Source organism: Molossus molossus, unplaced genomic scaffold, assembly GCF_014108415.1.
Source record: "Molossus molossus isolate mMolMol1 unplaced genomic scaffold, mMolMol1.p scaffold_m16_p_1, whole genome shotgun sequence".
Lineage (NCBI taxonomy): Eukaryota > Metazoa > Chordata > Mammalia > Chiroptera > Molossidae > Molossus > Molossus molossus.
In genome coordinates this window covers 50,080,233-50,104,450 of record NW_023425344.1, presented here as the reverse complement: position 1 = coordinate 50,104,450, position 24,218 = coordinate 50,080,233, and the positions used below count along the sequence as shown (strand labels likewise).

Genomic DNA, 24,218 nt, shown 5'->3' with positions numbered 1-24,218 from the left:
CTCACCCGAGGACATTTTTCCATTTTTTGGTCAGATAGAGCGGGAGGGAGAGAGGAAGAGAGAGAGAGAGAAACATCGATGTGAAGGGACACATCGAGTGGCTGCCACCCGCACGACCAACCAGGGCCGGGGACAAACTGCAACCGAGGTACGTGCCCTTAGCGGGAACCGAACCCGGGTCTCTCTGTACCGCAGGCCAACGTTCCAACCGCTGAGCCAAACCGGCCAGGGCTTCCCAACATCTTTCAAAGTACTATTTAAAAAATTACATTCTAGGCCCGGCCCGTGTGGTTCAGTGATTGAGTGTCTACCCATGAACCATGAGGTCATTGGTTTGATTCCCGGTCAGGACACATGCCCAGGTTGTGGGCCAGATCCCCAGTGGGGGGCATGCAGGAGATGGTCAATCGATGTTCTCTCTCATGGATGTTTCTGTTTCTCTCTCCCTCTCCCTTCCTCTCTCTAAAAATTGGAAAGTAAAAAGTGCTTTAAAATTATGGAGCCATATTGAAAAAACATAGGAACCAATATATAAAAAAGTTTCTAAAATCTGGGATAGTTTCAGCAAAAAAAATAAATAATGATAATAATTTAACAGAATGTATAAAATAAAATCAATTTATATGAGTTATACTGATATAAATAAATAATTGATAAGCAAGCAATTCCTTAAACTTCAGTTATTAAGTGTAGAAGAAAAATGAAAAATTTTACATTAACCAAATTTTTAAATATTAACATTTTACATTGCCTTAATAAAATGATCAAAACTAGAAATCCATATTAAAACCTGCTAATGTCCTTTTCTTCCCCCAATATACAGTTCAGGTTCACCCCTTCCATTAATTTGTCCAGTCTCCTTACTCTTTAAATTTGTGACAGTTCCCAGTATTTCTTTGTCTTTTATTTATGAATACTGGTTCGTTACTTTTAAAATATTCATTAATTTGGGTTTTTCTAATATTTTCTCATGTTTAAAGTGAGATTATTAATTTTTAATAAGAACACTACAAAAATGATCTTGTGTCTTTCACGGTGCAACTTATCAGGATATACATAATATAGATAGGTATTACTAGTGACAATAATATTACTCACTTAGTTAAGATGGTATCTGCCAGGAATCTCCCTATTTTACCTTTGTAACTAATTAAGCCAGTTAAAGGGAGATACAGTGAGACTGTGTAAATCATACTAATCATATATTAGTATGTATGTTTGTAATCCTTTACGGTAAAATCTTAATGAACAACTACAGAAGAAATAATAGAAATAGAAAATCACCATTAGGCAAACACCATAGTAATAATGACAGCAAGTATACCAAAATCTCTGTATTTCTTTTGTAACTTTTTGTATCTAAATGATTCTTTATGAAAAAAATTAAAAGTAATTGGAAGATTGGGTTAAAAGAACATAAATATAGGGCTTAGTTATGCAGTCTGGTGGTGTGAACAAGGGGCAAACTTTAAAGAGTGAAAAGAGTTGAGAGTGGAGACACAAAGCGAGCACTAGACTCAGGCATCTTAGTCTATTCTCCATGTCTCCTAACAGTTCTATCATATTTCCTTTCATGTGATTTTTTTTTATTCATAACTTAATTCTAAACAACATCTTCGGATTTCTCTACAGAGTTGTTGTTTATGTCTACAGTTGTGTCTAATCTATAATCTTTGCAATGAGCTTTAAATTTCATTTCTTGAATTTTTCAATTCCAGAAATTCTCTTTGGATCATTAGCAAATTTTCAGTTATTCTCTTTAATCTCTTGTTTCTTTTTTTTTTTTTTCATCCTCATCCGAGGACATTTTTCCATTTTTTGTACAGACAGTGTGGGAGGGAGAGAGAGGAAGAGAGAGAGAAGGAAACATCGATGTGAAAGGGACACATCGAGTGGCTGCCACCCGCACAACCAACCAGGGCCGGGGACAAACTGCAACCGAAGTACATGCCCTTAGCGGGAACCGAACCCGGGTCTCTCCAGACCGCAGGTGGACGCTCTAACCGCTGAGCCAAACTGGCCAGGGCAAAATCCCTTGTTTCTTGTTCACATTTTCAGGCTTTGTTTTCATATACTTAAACATATTTTATAAAATAATTTTATACTTTACATCAAATAACAATATTTCAAATGATTGTGTCAATACTTCTGGTTCCGGTTGCTATGCTGGTTCTCAGTCATGAAGCTGTGTTTCCTTGTAAAAGGGAGCTGCTAATTCACCTTGGAATTTTTCTGGGAGAAGCCTTTGAAGCCAAGGTCAGAGTTTCTTCAAAGAGGCTTTGCTAGTTTGAATTTGAATTGAAAATCCATATGATGGCTGTCTGTGTTAAGAATTCTAAGAAAAGAACGTCAAGTAAAAACCAGCCATTTTCCTTGCTGTAAACTTTTCTTTAAAGAAATTTATTTGTACAGGTGAGGATAGATCTTAGGAATCTAGCATCACATGAATGCAGACGTGGGCTGGAAGGACTGGCAAGCTTTCACAGGTTCCTACTCTCCCACTCCTGACACACACTGGGTGTTATTCAAAGAAACAAGGCAAGTTTTGGTGAAAGCTTGTACATCAGAATTCCTGTTTTTACTTTGTTTAAGGAATCTACTGTTTTGTTTTGTTTTTTTCTTTCTCGGAAAATCAAAAAAAAAAGAAAAGGCAATTTTCTATTTCATCCAGAATTTTAAATATTGAGATTTGACATAAAAACACGCCTATAGTTCTAAATTTATGCAAAAGAATTCTCTGCAAAACCTGAGTTCTATCCTAGTTTTCTCATATAATAAAATAACTTAGAAATATTTATCTAATAATACATTTATTTTGAGGTCAACATCTCTTGAGCTGTATTATATAATCACTGTTCGTTCGTTAGCGTTGTGTTGTTTATAATGTATCATGAACCTTGGTATATAGTGAGTAGATAAGTTTATCAGTCTTTTTGGTTCTTATCACTTCTGGGTTATTTATCTTGTATAAAAGAACTTTCATCCTCTAGATTATAACATTACCTCAATTTTCTTCTAATGGATTTATGGCGCTGTCCTATCTTCTTGTTTTTGACTCTTGTTTGGCCTCTGCTTTCTACCAGTTATCACCAGAACTTATGCAAAGCCTAATTATGCAACAGAGTACATCTCTCTAATCCTTGACCCCAGATTTATCTTTGTATGTTCTAAACAAATCTACTCTGGATTTTTGTTTTTCAGTATAACAGAAACACTTTCAAAGAATTTAAAATTCCAATAATGTCTCTTTCAAATTAATGATATGAATATAATTTTATAATTGAATATAACCCTGGATAAAGTATGTCACATTTAGAACATAGATATATTAATATTCTCTTTTACTTCCAAATGATCCTTTTCAACCTGCTAAATATCATTCTTAAAAACTTAAAGTATTATTTCTTCATTTCCTCCACCAAGTAACTTCTTTCATAAGCTTTGCCTCTCCCCAGTTAATCTTTACCATCTAAGACCTATCTCCCTTATAGATGTATACTAAGCATTGTCTTAACTAATTTATTTTCTGCAATAACCTGTAAACTCATTTTGAAGTACAATAGTATCTTACTTGTCTCTTTATTCCCTATGCATTATATAGAATCTGGCACATACTAAATGCTATAGTTGTTTCTTGAAGATATGAAATATTAAAGTATTTGGAGAGGAATTGGATTGACTTGATGAGTGATTGGACAAAAAAATCTATATTTCTAGAATTATCCACCCCATCCCCTTTGAGATTGAAGTGTTCACAGGCCAAATTGGTATCTCCACAGACCTGTGCAATTATTAACTCACACACTGCAGGTCAAAAGATCTTTTCACAGCTCCTCCTTCTTTAGTGTTTTATGATTTTGCTAGTCATTATCATACTCTGATTGTTCAAACTATAATCTCAGCACTTCCTTGGTTTTCTAGCTGCTGCTCAGCTCTTACTTTTCATTAATGAAAAACACACAAATATGGAGGCTAAATAGTATATTACTAAACAATTAATGGGTTAACAATGAGATCAAGGAAGAAACCAAAACCTTGAGACAAATTAAAATGAAAACACAACAATACCAGATCTATGAGACACAGTGAAAGCAGTCCTAAGAAGGAAGTTCATTGCATTACAGGCCTATCGCAAAAAAACAGAAAAGTCTCAAATGAACAATCTAACTTTACACTTAAAAGGAATTGAAAAAAACAACAAACAAAGCCCAAAGTGAATAGAGGGAAAGAAATAATAAAGATCAGAGCAGAAATAAACAAAATAGAGTCTAAATAACAATACAAAAAGAGCAATAAAACCAAGAGCTGGTTCTTTTAAGAGATAAACAAGATTGATGAACCTTTGGCCAGACTCATCAAGAAAGAGAGAGAGAAGACCCAAATAAATAAAACCAGAAATGAAAGAGGAGAAATAACAACTGATAGCAAATACAAAGGACTGTAAGAAAATATTACAATTATATGCTAACAAATTGGACATTTTAGATGAAATAGATACATTCCTATCTATGTATCTAAGAAACATATAATCTTCCAAAATTGAATCAGAAAGAATGAGAAAACATGAATAAACCAATAACAACTAATGAAATTGAAGCACTAATAAAAAAAAAATTCCCAATAAACAATAGCCCTGGACTGAATGGATTCACAGGTGAATTTTACCAAACATTAAAAGAAGAACTAACACCTATCCTTCTCAAACTATTCCAAAACATTCAAGAGGAAGGAAGACCTTGAAGCTGATTTTATAAGGCCAGCAGTATCCTAATTCCAAAACCAAATAAAGACACTACAAGAAAGAATATCATAGGCCAATATCCCTGATGAACATAAATGCTAATATCCTTAACAAAATATTAGCAAACCAGATCCAGCAATACAATCAAATGATCATACATCATGATCAAGTAGGATTTATTCCAGAGATGCAAAGTTGGTACAATATCCACAAATCACTAAATGTGATACACCACATAAACAAAATAAAATATAAAAATCACATGATTATGTCAATACATGCAGAAAAAAAACATTTGATAAAATTCAGAATCCATTAATAAATACTCCCAGCAAAGTGGGATAGAGGGGAAATACCTCAGCATAATAAAGTCCTTACATGACAAACCCACAGCCAACATCTTATTCAATGAGCAAAAACTAAAAGTGTTTCCCTTAAGAACAGGAACAAGACAGGTATGTCCGCTTTCAACACTCTTTTTTTTTTTTTTTTTCTTTCAATTTTTATTAACTTATTTTTGTTACAGATGTTTCTCCATTTTCCCCCTTAGACACCCTCCTCCCCATCCCGGCCCCGCACCCCCCAGCACTGTTGTCTATGTCCACTGGTTATGCATACATGCCTATAAGTTCTTTGGTTTGTCTCATCCATCCCCCTTACCCCCCTCCTCTGAGATTTGTCAATTTGAACCGTACTCCTTTCTATGTCTCTGGCTCTATTTTGTTCATCAGCTTATGTTGTTCATTATATTCCACAAATAAAAGAGATCATGTGGTATTTGTTTTTCTCTGATTGGCTTATTTCGCTTAGCATAACACTCTGGAGGCCCCTCCATGTCATCTCAAAGGGTAAGTGATTTTTCTTTTTTTTCCCTCCAATATTTTCACTAATTTATTTTTGTTACAGATGTTTCTCCTTTTCCCCCTCAGACACCCTCCTCCCCATCCTGCCCTTCTCAAACCCTAGCATTGTTGTCTATGTCCACTGGTTATGCATACATGCATATAAGATCTTTGGTTCATCTCATCCATTCCCCACCTCTTGTACTCTGAAGTTTGTCAGTCTGAACCATACTTCTCTCTATGTCTCTGGGTATATTTCATTCATCAGCCCACCTTGTTCATTATATTCCACAAATAAGTGAGATCCTGTGATATTTATCTTTCTCTGATAGGCTTTTTTCGCTTAGCATACTCTCGAGGTCCCTCCATGTTGTCTCAAAGGGTAAGAAATCTTTCTTTCTTACAGCTGCATAGTATTCCATTGTATATATGTACCACAGCTTTTTTATCCACTCATCTATTGATGGACACTTGAGCTGTTTCCAGATCTTAGAAATTGTAAATAGTGCTGCTATGAACATAGGGGTACATATATTCTTTCTTTTGGTGTTTCAGGCTTCTTAAGATATATTCCTAGAAGTGGGATCAATGGATCAAATGGCAGATCAATTTCTAATTTTTTAAGGAAACACTCTATTGTTTTCCATAGTGGCTGTACCAGTCTGCATGCCCACCAACAATGTACTAGAGTTCCCTTTTCTCCACACCCTCGCCAGCACTTGTTGTTTGATGATTTGTTGATGGCAACCATTCTGGCAGGTGTGAGGTGATAATTCATAGTTGTTTTAATTTGCATCTCTCTGATGATTAGTGATGTTGAGCATTTCTTCATATGTCCCTTGGTCATTTGTATGTCCTTTTTGGAGAGGTGTCTATTTAGGTCCTCTGCCCATTTTTTAATTGGGTTCTTTGTCTTCCTTTTGTTGAGTTGTATGAGCACTCTTTATATTTTGAAAATTAACCACTTATTTGATGTATCGTTGGCAATTATGCTCTCCTATATAATGGGTTCTCTTTCCATTTTGATGGTTGTTTCTCTGACTGTGCACAAGCTTTTTAGTTTGATGTAATCCCATGTGTTCATTTTTTCCTTTGTTTCTCTTGCCTTACGCATTGTATCACTGAAAATTCTGCTGCGTATGATGTCTGAAATTTTGTTGCCTACATTTTCTTCTAGGATTTTTATGGATTCATGAGTTACATATATGTCTTTTATCCATTTTGAGTTTCTTCTTGAGTATGGTGTAAGTTGATGGTCTAGTTTCATTTTTTTGTATGTAGCTGTCCAATTTCCCAACACCATTTATTAAAGAGGCTGTGTCTACTCCAAAGACTCTTGCCACCTTTGTCAAATATTAATTGAGCATAATGTCTTGGGTCAATTTCCAGGTTCTCTGATCTGTTTCACTGATATATATGCCTGTTGTAGTGCCAGTACCAGGCTGCTTTAATTATAGTGGCTTTGTAGTATAATCTGATATCCGGTACTGTGATCCCTCCTACTTTGTTCTTTTTTTTTCAAGATTGCTGTGGCTATTTGGGGTATTTTTTTGATCCATATGAACTTTTGAAGTATTTGTTGAAGTTCTTTGAAATATGTCATTGGTCATTTGACGGGGATTGCATTGAATACATAGATTTCTTTGGGTAGTATGGACATTTTAATGATGTTAATTCTTCCAATCCATGAAGGTACGTGCTTTCACTTTTCTTATATCTTCCTCTATTTTTTTTCAATGTCCTGTAGTTTTCTCGCTTTCACCACTCTTATTCAACGTAGTACTGGATGTCCTCACCACATCAAGCATAGAAAAAGAAGAAATAAAAGGCATCCAAATTGGAAAGGAAGAAGTAAAACTGTCATTATTTACTGATGACATGATACCATATAGAGAACCCTAAGTGTTCCACAAAAACCTAATTGATAAGTGAATTCGGAAGTAGCAGGATAAAAAATAAATGTCCAGAAATCAGCTGCATATTTATACACCAATAATGAACTATCAGAAAGGAAAACAAATGAAAACAATCCCATTTACAACTGCATAAAAAAAATAAAATACTTCGGATTAAATTTAAACAAGGATGAAAAGGACCTGTACTCAGAAAATTATAAGACACTGAAGAAAGAAAATTGAAGAAGATACAAATATATGGAAGCATATACTGTGTTCATAGGAAGAATTAACATTATTAAAATGTCCATACCACCCAAAGCAATCTATAGATTCAACTCAATTCCTATCAAGATATCAATGGTGTATTTCATGGAACTAGTATACATTTTCCAAAAATGTATATGGAATCACAGAAGACCTCAAATATCCACAGCAATCTTGAGAAAGAAAAAAAAGTTTGAGAAATCACACTACCTGATATCAAACTGTACTACTAATAAAAAATGTATGGTACTGAGATAAAAAGAGACATATAGATAGAACAGAATAGAGAGCCCAGAAATAAATCCACACCTTTATGGTCAATTAATATATGACAAAGGAGGCAAGAACAAAAAATGGGGTAAAAATAGTTTATTCAATAAATGGTGTTGGGAATATTAGATATGTGCAAAGCAATATTTTTTCTGATATATCTGCTAGGGTTAGGAAAACAGAAGGAAAAAGAAACAAATGGGACTACAACAAACTAAAAGGTTTTTGCACAGCAAATGAAACCATCAACAAAATGAAAAGACAACCCACTGAATGGGAGAACATATTCCCCACTGATACATCTGATAAGAGGTTAATATACAAAATTTATAAATAACTTATAAAACTCAACACCAAAAAAACAGTCTGATTTAAAAATGGGCAAAGGACCTGAAGAGACACTTCTCCAAAGATAACATACAGATGGTCAGTAGACACTGAAAATATGCTTAACATCACTAATCATCAAAGAAATGCAAATCTAAACCACAATAAAACATTATCTCACACCTGTCAGAATAGCTATCATCAATAAATCAACAAACAGCAAGTGCTGGCAAGGATGTAAAGAAGAGGGAACCCTCGTGCACAGATGGTGGGAATGCAGATTGATGCAGCCACTGTGGAGAGCAGTATATGGTTTCCTCAAAAAATTAAAATTGGAACTGCCTTATGACCCAGCAATTCCACTTCTAGGAATTTAAACAAAGAAACCAAGACACTAATTCAAAAGAATATATGCACCCTTGTGTTCATTGCAGCATTATTTACAATAGCCAAGATTTGGCAGCAGCCCAAGTGTCCATCAGTAGATGAGTGGATAAAAAGCTGAGATACATTTACTCAATGGAATATTACTCAGCTGTAGAAAAGAAGGGAATCCTATCTTTTGTGACAGCATGGATGGACCTGGAGAATATTATGCTCAGTAAAATAAGCCAGTCAGAGAAAGACATGCACCATATGGTTTCACTTATATGTGGAATATAATAAACAAAATAAACTAACAAACAACATAGAAAAAGACTCAAAGATACAGAGCACATGATAACAGCTGTCAGTGTTGGAGAGCTGGGTAAAAAAAGTAAAGGGATTAAGTAAAAACAAAACAACAATAACTCATAGACACAGACAACAGTGTGGTGATTACCAGAGGGAAAGGTAGGTGGAGGGAGGCAGAAATGGGTAAAAGGGGGATAAATAAGGATGGAAAAAGACTTGACTTGGGGTGGTGAACACATAGTACAATATATAGATGATGTGTTATAGAATTGTGCACCTGAAACCTGTATAATTTTGTTAACCAGTATCACCTCAATAAATTCAATTTAAAAAATAAAAAGAAACTGCCCTGGCTGGTGCTCAGTGGTTAGAGCCCCCGCCCATGTATTGAAGGGTCACACGTTCAATTCCCCATCAAGGGCAGGTACCTCAGTTGCAACTTTGATTTCCAGCCCTGGTCAAGAAGCATGCAGGAGGCAACCAATCAATGTGTCTCTCTCACATCGATGTTTTTCTCTCTCTCTCTGGCTTACTCCCTCCCTTCCAGTTCCTCTAAAAATCAATGTAAAAAATATCCTCTAGTGAGTATTAACCATAAATAAATAAATAAATAAATAAATAAATAAATAAATAAAAAATAAATAATTACAGAACTTTGCCCCATCCCTCACCACCCCCAAAATAGTGTTTAAAATCATCAGGGTTTTTTTGTTGTCAGGAAGTCTGCTTTTTTGTTAGCTTTGTAAACAGTAGTTTATAAGACCATGCTTGTTTGGCCCAGTCATAAGGTTGTTCTGTTCAGTTCAAGCATTCCATGGAATTAAAGAGTAAGGTGTGCAAACCTTTTTTCTAGGAGAGCAGCTCCAACTCCATTTAGAAGTGGCTCTATTTATATAAATTTTTTCACACCTCAAACATTGTTTTCTCTACAATTAAACTCCTATTTAGATACCATAACTGTTTGTTTTTTTCTTTATTGATTTTAGAGAGAGAAAAAGGGAGAGGAAGAGAGAAAGAGAAACATGAGAGAGAACATCAACTGGCTGCCTCCTGCATGCCCCCCACTGGGGATTTGGCCCACAACCTGGGCATGTGCCCTGACCGGGAATCGAGCCAGCGACCTCTTAGTGCATGGGTTGACACTCAACCACTGAGCCACACTGGCCGAGCCAGAATTGTTTTATTAAAGGGTATATATCATCATATTCTGAACCTGAAAATTTGAGTAGATGTCTTTTTATGGAGATTAAAACAGCTCCAGTATAGCATACAATTTCTCCACAATGCCCTATTTTAACTAATGTTTTTTCTGCACTGCTCTGTGTTAACCTCCACTCTATACATACTGAACTGATAACTCTTTGCTTAAGTGGCCATGATTTCTATATAGTCATTCTTTTTCTTCTTTTTTTCCATTTACCTCCAGAATCCTCCTTCAGAACCCTTACATCTGGGCTCCTAAAATGCCTTCTCCAACCTGAAACTTTGTCTGATTTTCTTCACATTGGAATGAGAGCATCTTCTGGTGCTCTGAAACACTATACCTTTGTATAATATTTAGTACATTCTTCTTGTTACTATATGTTTCTTATCCACATACTAGCAATACTAGCATATAACCAACTTTATGACAAAACCCACACTTTATGTCTCCCCAAATTATCAATTTTCTTGTTCCATAAGATATACCATATTATTTACTGAAATAAGTTATTGTATAATTTTTTAAATTATCAATTAAAAATATTTTTCTATTTTAACATATTTAAAACTCCTAGAATGCTGCAAACATTTCCTACAAAATATTTAAATATTTCATATCCGCTCCTGAACAAGTATCATCCAGTAAACCAGTCAACACCACTGACGAACTGCTCTGCATTTGTCATTAACCACAGAAATTAATTTTTAACTTTATGTCTAAATTGCCACTTCTCCCCTGTGCCCAGCAAACTTCAAGCTCAGCAGAGCGGTGTGTGAAAGAACTTAGTCATGGTGACTGGGAAGTGGATCTCCGTGATTCTGCTGCTGCAGCTCTGTAATGCTGGCTCTGGATTCTGTGGGAAGGTCCTGGTGTGGCCCTGTGACATGAGCCACTGGCTCAATATAAAGATTATTCTGGAGAAACTCACAGAAAGGGGACATGAGGTGACTGTGTTGGTTTCTCCAAACTCTTTCATCATTGACTACAGTAAGCCTTCCACACTGAACTTCGAGGTGATCCCTATGCCCCAAGACGGAGAGGCTGCTGCAAACATACTAAATGACTTTTTAGACTTAGCTGCTAACGTCATGCCAACATTGTCACGCTGGCAGGCAGCAAGAAAAATGCAAGAATATATTTTCCAACTAACTGGATATTTTAAAATTATGTGTGAGAGTGTAGTCTATAACCAGTCAATTATGAAGAAACTCCGGGACACCAACTACCATGTAATGGTTATAGATCCTGTGGTACCCTGTGGAGAGCTGATTGCTGAGTTGCTGCAAGTCCCTTTTGTGCACACTCTGAGGTTCTTTATGGGTGGCACTGTGGAGAAATACTGTGGGAAACTTCCAGCTCCGCCTTCCTACGTGCCTGCTGTCATGGGGGGTCTTCCAGACAGAATGACCTTCCTGGAAAGAGTAAATAACATGATGCTTTCCATTTTCTTTGACTTTTGGCTCCAGCCATATGACAGTCATTTTTGGGACCGGTTTTACAGTGAAGCATTAGGTAAGAGGTTATGCTTTTCATTCTAAAGTAGTTAGTAAAAGAAACTTAGGAGGCTTAAGAAAAGTCTAAGAAAATGAAAGGAGGATTATATTTTTAAACTTTTTTTTCTACTTAAAACTCTATAATTTATAGCAATAAACTGTTATCAGTATTAACTGGGAACAGGAAGTGAGAAATATTTTGCTATGGGTACTTTTTCTTTACAGTCATCTAATCATTTTGCAAGATACCTTGCTACTTAATAGTTTGTTATAAAAACAAAATATAAAACATAGTAATTAATGTCAATCCAATGGAAGATGTATTTTTTTGTCAGATGTAGGATATCACAAGTAAGTATTATACACTGGCCTGGCCGGTGTGGCTCAGTGGATTGAGCATCGTCTGGGTTCAGGGCACATGCCTGGGTTGCCAACTCAATCCCCAGTGGGGAGCCTGCAGGAGGCAGCCGATCGATGTTTCTCTCTCACATGATTTTCCTATTTCTCTAAATGTGTTGAGTGAATCACATTTAGATCATATACATAAAGTTTCTAAGATCATGTTCCATAAACGTTATTGCCCCTGAAGGCTTTCCAGGCAGACAAGATATGCAGATGGAATACAGTGATGTTGATCTTCCTCTCTTATAGGCCTAAGCTACTGTATGTGTTTGTCTTAGTTTTTAACAAAAAAAGTTTAGAAAGTTTTAAGAATTTAAATATAAAAAGCTTACAGAATAAGGATATAAAGAAAGAAAATATTTTTGTACAGCCGTACAATGTGTTTGTTTTAAGCTTTGTTATTATAAAAGAATCAGAAATTAAAACATTAAAAAGCTTATAAAGTAAAACGGTTAAAGTAAGCTAAGGTAAATTTATTATTGAAGCCCTAGCTGGTGCTGCTAAGTGGTTAGAGTGTTGGCTTGCAAACTGGGTCACAGGTTTAATTCTGGGTCAAAGGCACGTACCTGGATTTTGGGTTCATTCTCCGGCCAGGTCGGGCTACTTGAGGGAGGCAACCAATGGATGTGTCTCTCTCACATCAATGTTTCTCTCTCTCTCTCCCCCTTCCCTCCCACTCTTTCAAAAAAAAAAAATCAATGGAATAAATATCCTCAGGTGAGTGTTAACAAAAAAAAGTTATTAATGAAGAAAAATATTTTCATACATTTAGCATAACCATACAGTAATGTCTCAGGCCTTCACATTCAATCACCACTCACTCACTGACTAACCCACAGCAGTTTCCAGTCCTGCAGGCTCCCTTTAAGGTAAAAACCCTATACAGGTTTACCATTTTTATTGTTTATTTCATTTTTAAAATATTTTTCTTTGTTTTTATTGATATTTTTAGAGGGAGAGAGAAATAGAAACATCGATGAGAGAGAGTATTGACTGGTCATCTGCTGCACAACTCTCACTGGGGATCGGGCCCACATCCTGGGCATGTGCCCTGACTGGGAATCGAACGGCGACCTCTTAGTGCATGGGTCGACGCTCAACCACTGAGCCACACCAGCTGGGCTCATTTTTTATCTTTTATACCATATTATTTCATTTCTTTTTCTATGTTTAGATTTATTTAGATATACAAATACTTACCATTGTGTTACAACTGCCTACAGTATTCATTACGGTAACATGCTTTACAGATTTGTAGCCTAGGAGCAATAAGCTATACCGTGTAGCCTAAGTATATAGTAGGCTACACCATCTAGACTTGTGTAAGTGCACTCTACAGTGTTCGCACAATGATAAAATAGCCTAACAATACATTTCTCAGGACATATCTCCATCATTAAGAAACACATGACTTTATATAGAAAATCTGAAAGAATGGACCAAAAAAAAAATATACTTTCCTGGAATTAATAAGAAATCATAGCAGGATTGTAGTATACAAGATTAATATAAAAAATTCAATCAATTTTATGTATATCAGTAATGAACAACCAGAATTTGAAATTAAAAACACTAGCATTTATATTAGCTAGCATGCCCCAAAATAAAACACTTAGCAAAATAAATACAAGATCAATATGAGAAAAACTATAAAACTCTGATGAGCAAAATCAGTGAACTAAATAAGTGAACAGATACTGCATGTCCATGGATAGAAAGACTCAATATTGTCAATATATCAGTTCTTCCCAATTTGATCCAAAAATCAATAAAATTTCAATAAAAATTTCAGCAAGTTACTACATGGATATTAACACACTGATTCTAAAGTTTAATGGAGAGGCAAAATATTCCGAATATCCAATATCATATTTAAAGAGGAAAAACAAAGTTGGAGGACGTACACTATCCAATTTCAAGACATACTATAAAGCTACAGTAATCAAGACAGTGCGGTACTAGCAAAGGAATAGACAAATAGATCGATGAAACAGATCTATGGACTAGAGAACCACACTAATAGTCAATTGATCTTTGACAAAAACAAAACAAAACAAAACAAAACAAAAAAACAAAACAAAGGCAATGCAATAAAAATAGTTTTTTCCAAAGTAGTGCTGGAACACCTGGACATCCACATGCAAAAATAAATAAATCTAGATACAAACCTTTTAAACTTTACAAAATTTAAATAAAATGGATTATCCATATAAATATAAATTTCAAAGCTATAAAAACTCCTAGAAGATAACACAGGAGAAAATATAGATCATCTTGGGTATGGCAAGGCCTTCTTAGGTATAACACCAAAGGAACAATCAATGGAAGACAGTGGATAAGCTGGACTTTGTTCAAATTTTAAAACTCCGTTTTGTGAAAGACAATATCAAGAAAATGAAAAGATAAGACACAACTGGGAGATTATATTTGCCAAAAAAATATGTCTGTAAAGGATTTCTATCCAAAAATGTTTAAAAACTATTAAAACTCAACAATAGGAAAACATAAAACCTGATTTAAAAATGGCCAAAGACATTAGCAGATACCTCACCAAGGAAGATATATACTTGGCAAATAAATAAGCATATAAAAAATTCTCCATATCAATTTTCATGAGGAAAGTGCAAATTTAAATAATGAGATACCATTGCACATCTATTAGAATGACCAAAATGTGTAACACAAATAACACCCAATGCTGGCAAGTTGTGGAACAAAAACTCCTTTTTCATGAGTGGAAATGCAAAATGATACAGCCACTTTAGAGGACAGTTAGGAAGTTTCTTACAAAATTAAACATAGTCTTACCATACTATTGTGGTCCTTGGTATTTACTCACAGGTACTGGAAACTTATGTTCACACAAAAACTTGCACATGTATGGTTATAGCAATTTTTGCATAATTGCCAAAACAAGAGTTTATGGGAAATATCTTGACCTTCCCAATAATTGTTTTAAATATATAATTTATTTATGTATAAGTAAATGTAAATGTATTATAAAGTATTAGTTTTTAAACAGTGATTCAGAAATTGTAGAAATTAGTTTTCTCTCATGCCTTTGTAAATAAATTAATAGCTTAGCATAGAAAAGTTGTCTCTCGATATCAACCCAGCTAACATGACTTATCTCGGAGATATTGGTAACTGTCTCCCACTGAAATTCTCACCTGTCTTTCTCACCTACAATGAGGTATTTAGCCATAAATCCAGGCTACCTCTAAAATTTTGTTAAAAAGTCATTTCAGTAGACTTACATGTAGGTTTAAAATAATACATTCAAACATGGCAACGCAAATGTAATGGCCCATTTATTAATTACATATTATTTATATAATTCCCCACTGTGATCATAACTCATTTTGTGTAACATAATTATTGGGAAAAGACTGGTGATGAACTTTAATTCTATATTTTTGTTTCATAATTCCTTAGTATGACTTTTTAAATGTATTATGAAATTATTTATGAACTTCTTCATATTTTTGCTCAGTTTCATTCTCTTCACTTTTTATTGGCTTTACATTTGATACTGTGCATCGCTGCTTCAGATATAGAATTTTTGTGAATACTTTAAGCTATGTCTTTCTTAAAATGTGGTCTACAGGTTATGCAAAATAATTTCACCTAGGGTGCTGGTAATCAAGGCAGGGTGTCAGGTAAATGGAACAAGACTTCTAAAGGACATAAACACTGTGGCATGGAAGCTGTAAGGAGGTTCTCATCCAATCTCTCGCAACTTCAAGCCGAGTGTCTTTGTGAAATGCTTTCTCATTATTGAATTAAGGCATTTGCCTACATAAGCTCTGACACACATTCAAACACTACAAAATAATGACTAAAAAGAGGCTATCTAACATGGGGTACATACGATCACCAATTTCTATTAGACTACTGAAGAAAGGATTGTCATCTGAGTTTTTGTTTCCTTAGATACAAAACATGTTTCCTGTGTATAGAAATGGTTGACTTAGTCACTTGCAAATACTCCTTCTCCATAAGTCTCCTAAAATTAATATTTAAAATTTGTCCCTTTAAAGAAACATCATTTAACAGTAACACTAAAATATATGTGTGTTATTGGTAATGTGTAATATGTACTTCACATTCTAAAGGGGATTGTACTGGGTATAAAATACTCAGAGAATTACTACTGAGAAAAAAAGGACAAATCAATTGAAGTGGATTGGATTTGACTCAGGAGGATAACGTAAACTGATATTGGTGGGATTCTTCAACAATATGAGTGAATGAGAAAATATAACAAGCTGGAAGGTAGAAACACATTCCTGACAGAAAATTAGAAAACTATTGCGAGGTGATTTGGCGCTAATATGATGGGGCTAATTAATCATCTGCCATTTAATTGGAGGCAAACAATGAGTATTAAATTCATCAGTAGAAATGTGCTTAACTTTTTTTATTAATTTCATTTTTTGTGAATTTATTTTATTCATTTTCATTTTATTTTGAATGTATTCTTTTACACATTATTGTTTTTCGCTACCCAAACATTATCTCTCCCTTTTTTCCTTTCTTCTTTTCTTATTATTTTAAATTCCCCTTTCTTTTAAAATCTAAACATAATAGGTAATCTAGAGGACCTAGATTTAATTTCTTAACAGCACGTCAGAAAGTTAGAGGTACATTTCTTTCCCTAACAAATATATATGCAAATAACATCCACCTAACTTTCTTTATTTTCTCCAGGAAGACCCACTACATTATGTGAGACTATGGGGAAAGCAGAAATTTGGCTAATGAGGACATACTGGGATTTTGAATTTCCTCGTCCGTACTTACCTAATTTTGAGTTTGTAGGAGGACTGCATTGTAAACCTGCCAAACCATTACCTAAGGTAGGTCCATTATGGTGGAAGATTTTTTTGCACCTAATGATAACAATTCTGATTTTCCTCTAAAGTTAATAACAGAAACGTGTTGCTGGGTATCTTTAGTTTGCTACTCTAAATAAATTTTTCAAATCATGGAGGTCTCTTATGAGTGGTATTACTACTTTTTTGGACTTTACTTTGATATTTAAGGTGAAGAATGAAGAGTTTTAAGGAATATGTTAAAAATATGAGTGTGTCTCTAGCGTGAGTTCTAAAGACTTGACAGTCACTAAGGAGACGGCTGTAGTCATCCTAACAAGCACAGAGGAATTATGAACAGGGACACTTACTATGGTTGTTTGAGTGATAAAGAGGCTTTTGTGAGAACTGTTGGGTAGAATCCACAGGATTTAGTCAGTAGAAGAAAAGACTGTCAGTAGACATGGAATCAGATATGGCTTCTTGAATAGCAGTGAACTTTACTGAAATAAGAAACAATTAGTGGAAACACTTTTTTGAGATGACAACTATAGGTTCAATTTCAAATTCACCTTAAGGAGCCAAAGGAATTTTCAGATGAAGATTTCTAGAAACTTTATGAGTAATACAAGGTCTCTGTCCTAGCAGAGAGCATTAGAAGTAGATTGGGAGTCATCAACATAAAGTGGAAGTCATAGAACTCAGAAACTCAGATGATTAATTGACTCTTTGAACATGATGTCAGGTTTTTGTTTTGGGTTTTTGACTAAAAAATGAAATTATATAACACATTCCAAAGTTATTTTTGCCAGAAATGTTGAAAGAAAACATTGAGAAGCAAAAGAGAATAATAGGTAAATATAGTAATAACTATCTTGTATTTAACTTTATCAGTGGGGAGTGGAAAGACACTCATTTGCTTGGGTCGTAGGTAAACAAAAATAATCTCTGTAGAAGATTGCAGGTTAAATGGTGTTCCCAGTAGAGTTCTTTTTTTTTTTTTTTATCCTCACCTAAGGATATTTTTCCATTTATCTTCAGATAGAGTGGGAGGGAGAAAGAGAGAGAGAGAACCATTGATGTGAGAGAGACACATCAACTGGTTGTCTCCCGCACAACCCCTACCAGGGCCGGGGATGAACTGCAACTGAGGTATGAGTCCTTGACCGAAATCAAACCCACAACTCATTGGTTCGTGGGCCAACTCTCTAACCACTGAGCAAAACAGACCAGGGCCCCAGTAGAATTCTTGATTTCTGCTTTGAGTATGATGCATACTTAAGTTTAAAATTTTATTTCAGGATACTGAATATGATTTTCTTACCAGCCAGTTAGACCTTCAAGTAAACTCTATTGAGTGTTATTACAGGAGATAATTAATCAATATCTAAATAAAAGTAGAGTAAAAGACATGAAATATTCTGTGGCTCACTACATAGCACTATTATGTTTATCACAATTTCACAAAAACAATTCAGATATGTTTTACAAGAGGGGAAGATTATTCTATTTCAAACCCAATTATTAATGTAGACATTTGAGCAACATGAATACCAATCATGGTTTATATCTCTGATGAAAGAGTTATGCCAGTCACTGAATACACAGAATATAAATGCAATAAGAGGCAGTCAAATCAAGAATCTTAATAAAAAAGTAGATATGTAAGTCTTAATGGGAGTGTGTGAGCGTGTGTGTATGCATGTATGTGTGTGTGTGTGTGTGTGTGTGTGTGCTGTACATATTTTTTTATTCAATTATCTGTTTAGGAAGATGAATCAAAATAGTAAAACACCAATTTCTGATTCTGCAGAGATATTCTTCTAACTTTAACTAAGCTAAAAATGGAAGTCTACCTTTATGGCATCATCTTTCCCCTAGTAATTAAAAGGCTTTACTTGCCTTACATTGAGAAACATAAGTGATCATAAGGCAACCACAAATAGTTATAAAGAGAATGCATAATACATCTCTAGAGAGTGACATTCACATAGATTATGCTGTAAAAGACCCTAACCCCAGACTGTGCAGTGCTCAGCCTGCCCAACTGAAGTGACAAACAAGAGCATTTTGTCTTGCAGAGAAATGTATATTTCACTGCGGTGCTAAGGCTCAAATCAAAGGCACGCAGTTGTGTCACACTCTTGTGAGAAGAGAGAGAATCACTGTTTCATACATGTTATCCTGATTATAGCAGGAATTTAACTGTGTTGTCACCTTTTAAACATATTACGATGTATCCCATTTTTTTAAAAAAAAAATTATTTTTAGCCTTATGAATCAGGGAAAGAAAAAATAGGAGAAAAACATCCTAAATACCCAACAGAAAGTTAGATTGATTCATTAGTAACTTATTGGCAATAAGTTAGCACGCTGAAAAAATGTAAAGCCTAGTTCTAAACCCCTTTTTGGGGCTTCCCTCCAAGGAATACTTTATGAGCTTGTAAACAATTCTGTTGGCTCATAAAATTAAGCCTTGGGAGTAATGCAGGTGAATTTTTTTCCCCCTGTGATCCTGTACTTTTATAATAAAGATAATTTTATCTGTACAGGAAATGGAAGAATTTGTCCAAAGTTCAGGTGAACATGGTGTTGTGGTGTTTTCTCTGGGATCAATGGTCAAAAACCTCACAGAAGAAAAAGCCAATCTCATTGCCTCGGCCCTCGCTCAGATTCCACAGAAGGTCAGTACAACCTGCTGTCCTAATGGTAGTCACTCTGCCACTTGGAGGGAAAGTGTGGCTAATAGTACTCTTTCCAGATGAAAGTTGAAACTCATTATACATGAGCATAATTGGTACCACCTTTCAGGAAAAATTTCTCAAAACATCAAAATGTTGTATTTGGACCCATTTGATCATTTGTCTACTGAGCCTTTTCAATACTATGGAGATACATCTTTAGATTATACTATTTCCAAGGGAATGGAAATAAAAACGTTAAGATCCTAATAAGTTCTTATTAAATTGCACGACCTGCACTGATTACTTAAAGTTCTCAAGTGTGTTAGCTCCAAGGTCCATGGAAAGAGAGGGGTTATACATAGAATCATGCTTAAAAATATACTTTGTATCTCTATGTTTTATTAGGATTCTACCAAAGTGTAGTTGGTCTAGAAGCAGAAGCCCATCTTTCTAAATTGATTTTCTACAATTAAAAACAATGATATTTCCTCCTATTATTGTCAAACAATATATATTTTCTTATTTATAATATTCAATTAACTTTAATTTTGTTATTACCATTTTAGATGTCTACTCTTTATATATACTTTGTTAACCTAAAAACATTAAATGCCAAAATGAGAGGCAACAAGTGTTTGAGGTCAAAAAATAATTGCAATTCCGGAAAACACTGATTCAGGTAGAAACCAAATAGTGTTCTGATTAGAGGGGAAGGTAAAGAGTATTTATGAAAAAGAAAGGGGAATAACTACATACACAAAAAGAAAAAATTTCTGTTGATGTTAATAAGCCAAGGAAGAAATTTCTATAGGCACAAATCAGCTAAGTGATTCTTTAGCTACATATGGTGGTCTTAATTCTAAAGAATATCTTTAATTTTCAGTTCATTGCTCAGGATGTCTGCTTTCCTGTTAACTCTGCAAACAGTTGTTTGGAATACAATGTTGCTCTCAGACCAATCTGAAGGTTATTTTGCCCAGTTTAAACCTTCCAAATATTTAAAGAGGAATACATGCAAGGCCTTGCTCTCAAATGGCAGCTCCCGCTTTATTTTAAAGTGGCTAGTTTATTTTATTTATTTTAAATCTTCACCTGAGGTTATGTTCATTGATTTTAGAGAGAGGGAAAGGGAGGGAGAGAGAGAGAGAATATGGATTGGTTGCCTTCCCTATGTGCCCTGATTGGGGATGGAACATGCAACCTGGGTATTGTTCCCTGACTGGAATCGAACCTGAAACCTTTTGGTGTATGGGACGATACTCCAACCAACTGAGCCACCTAGCCAGGCTCCGTTTATATTATTTTTCATAACTCCTATTCATGAAATATTCAAGGATTCTATATTTGTTTATTAGTTATAACTCTGCGATCACCTGTATACTAATTAGGCCTGTTAAAACTTTGGATTTGCAGTTCTAAAAACCTTTTATATTCATTTCTAACAAACTTTTCTGTTAAGAGTTTTCCACTGTTCCAGTATATCATCTGGAATTTGTCTTACAGAGTCCCCCAAAAGGAAATTATGTAATGAAAAGTTAATATCCTAACAAGATAGTTCATTAAATAATGGAATATAAGCAAACCTCCTATCTCACCCTCCCTACAAAACTTTAGAAAGAAAGAGATAGAGAGCAGAGAAAGAAAGAGAAAAAGAAAAAGAAAGAAAAGACAAGATAGAGGAAAGGAGGAAGGAAGGAAGGAAGGAAGGAAGGAAGGAAGGAAGGAAGGAAGGAAGGAAGGAAGGAAGGAAGGAAAGAAGGAAGGAAGGAAGGAAGGAAGGAAGGAAGGAAGGAAGGAAGGAAGGAAGGAAGGAAGGAAGGAAGGAAGGAAATACAAGCAACCACCAAAACATCAGACAATAAAAATCTAAAGCTAATTATATTTTTGGAAAATGTTACATTTGAAACTTGAGAGCTGGAATGGCCCCCTGACAAATAAATTTACATAGCATTCATATTTGTTTTAATAATTTTAAATTCCAAACTGTGGTTCACTAAACTTGTCTTCTTTATTTTCTATTTCTTCACTTACAATCTCACTCCACAAAGCTTTTAATTGGTAAACATCACCTTAAAGTGATAATAATATACATAAACTATCAGTTCAAGCCCTTTCAAAAAAGGTAGTTGTAAATGTCCTACTATATCTCTTAATGTCTGCAAACTACCCCTTTTGTACATTCTTCTCAAATATCACATAGAGTGGGCTACATGATTTTTTAACAACTCTAGAGCCCTAAAATTCCTTAACTATATGTTTTAATCTGCAAAATTAATGCACTGTTTTCCACAGGTTTTATGGAGATACAAAGGAAAGAAACCAACCACATTAGGAGCCAATACTCAACTCTATGATTGGATACCCCAGAACGATCTTCTTGGTGAGACGGGGGAGAAGCTGTATAGTTGGCTGATAAACACGTTCAGTAGCTGATAGCAACTAAATTCAATCAACATTTAATGATTTAAAATTTTCACATTTTACTCCCAATTTTAAAGCAGATATAATTAAAGAATTGGCCATTTATAGAGTCCTGCTTCCTCTGGTTCACAAAGGAGAATCTTCAGTTATCACTCTCATCACTTTTCAAATCTGAACCTCAGTTCAGATATCACCTCCTTGTAAAGTCTTTCCAGACAATGCAGGGGGAGTTAATCCTGCCATTTCCTGAGATCACAGTTTTCTGAGATAGCAATAATCCCTGTGTTCAGCTTCTATAGAAAACACTGCCTTCTTCATTGGTTCATCCTGTAGTTTTCTTCATCTCTCTCTGAAATTTTGTTAATATATTATAATGAAATCCTCATCTGCTTCTCACTCAACCCTCAAACTAGGTCATCCCAAAGCAAAAGCTTTTATCACTCATGGTGGAACAAATGGGATCTATGAAGCTATTTATCATGGGGTCCCCATGGTGGGAGTTCCCATGTTCGCTGATCAGCCTGATAACATTGCTCACATGAAGGCCAAAGGAGCGGCTGTGGAGGTGAACATAAACACAATGACAAGTGCAGATTTGCTCAATGCCTTGAAAACAGTCATTAATGAACCTTCGTAAGTACAACTGCCTTGAAAGGCTTACCATTGATTATGTTACCCATCATATTTAAGAATGTTCAATATATCATATATTTGTAATTGATGTACTTTTAAATAATAACCATAAAATGACTAATACAAAAACCACTTTATTATTTCATTCCCTGAATTGATGAAGTGATACTAAAATTGCAAAAAACCCTCAGATTTCAAATACCTACCAATGTTTTTTTCAAAATAATGTTAATGATAATGCAAATTCCCAAATATTTTTAGATCATCTGCTTACATTTTTTTAAAAGATTTTTTGATTGATTTAAATCAATTTTTTAATTGATTTTTTTTTTTTTTTTTAGAGAGAGAAGAAGGGAGAGGGAGGGGGAGAGAGAGAAACATTGATGTGAGAGTGAAACACTGATTGGCTGCACGCACCCTGAAACCCATAGCATGTACGCCAATCGGGGATCGAACCAGCAACCTTTAGGTGCACAAGACGATACCCAAAAATTTAGCCATAACTTCCCGGGCTCATCTGCTTATTTTTATAAATATCTATGCCTTTTTAAACTTACAAGTATTCAGTAAGTACAAAATAGAAGTAATAATTTGCCAAATATTAATCATTCAAAAATAACCATCATTAATGAGGGCATACCACCATTAGCAGATGCATATATACAGGGAGGAGAGATAAGATAATTAATAACTTTATAAATATAGATAGTATGGATTTTTAAACAACACTTAAAATTCTATCTAATTTAGCTAAAGATAAATTAAAATGAATCTATAACCTATATTTAACTTTAGATACATATAGTAATATCTTAGGTATTTTTCTCTGAGAGATATCACCAAAGTTAAAAATTAATGTATGTATATATAGCTTTGAGTGGGTTTTTTTGTTTTAGTCATTTAGTTTTGAATGTTAATTTTTAACTATATGTTTTAAATTTAGCCACTATCAGTAATCTCATCTGTAATATGTATTACTTAAAATTTTTATTTGTCATTAATCTTGGTACTTACTTTTCTCACATTTATTTAGGTTTTTTTTTTTTTAATTTTTTTTTTATCCTCGCCCGAGGACATTTTTCCTTTTTTTTTTTTTTTTGTTCAGGTAGAGTGGGAGGGAGAGAGAGGAACAGAGAGAGAGAGAGAAACATCGATGTGAAAGGGACACATCGAGCGGCTGCCACCCGCACAACCGACCAGGGCCGGGGACAAACTGCAACCGAAGTACGCGCCCTTAGCGGGAACCGAACCCGGGTCTCTCAGGACCGCAGGCCGACGCTCTAACGGCTGAACCAAACCGACCAGGGCTTATTTAGGTTTTTTTAAAAATTAATTTAAGGAAATTAAATTTTTCCATTGAATCAGAGAGTCTGTATTCCAAAATATTTTGGATTAGTTTTTAAATGAATATATAATACAAAATTTTCTTTAAATAAAGATTTGTAGATATTGAATTCTTTGAGATCATGTTTAGCGATATTTGCTCACAACCTTGATATGAGAATGACACCTATCTGAATATACTCAGCTCTTACTCTCTTTTCTTCAGA

The 24,218-nt window shown here is 34.7% G+C and overlaps 1 protein-coding gene across 2 annotated transcripts in view; it reads left to right on the top strand.

Annotated features, from left to right (window-relative positions):
- Positions 1-24,218, top strand: part of LOC118633032 (UDP-glucuronosyltransferase 2A3-like) — a 61,795-nt gene that overhangs the window by 34,269 nt on the left and 3,308 nt on the right. Inside the window, exons 1-5 of one of the 2 annotated variants that reach the window (XM_036266456.1) lie at positions 11,010-11,733; positions 16,827-16,975; positions 19,483-19,614; positions 21,907-21,994; positions 22,449-22,668. In XM_036266456.1, coding sequence (XP_036122349.1) covers positions 11,010-11,733; positions 16,827-16,975; positions 19,483-19,614; positions 21,907-21,994; positions 22,449-22,668 — 1,313 coding nt within the window. Of the gene's footprint in view, positions 1-11,009; positions 11,734-16,826; positions 16,976-19,482; positions 19,615-21,906; positions 21,995-22,448; positions 22,669-24,218 lie in introns of those variants that run through there. The other variant, XM_036266449.1, reaches the window with a different exon arrangement.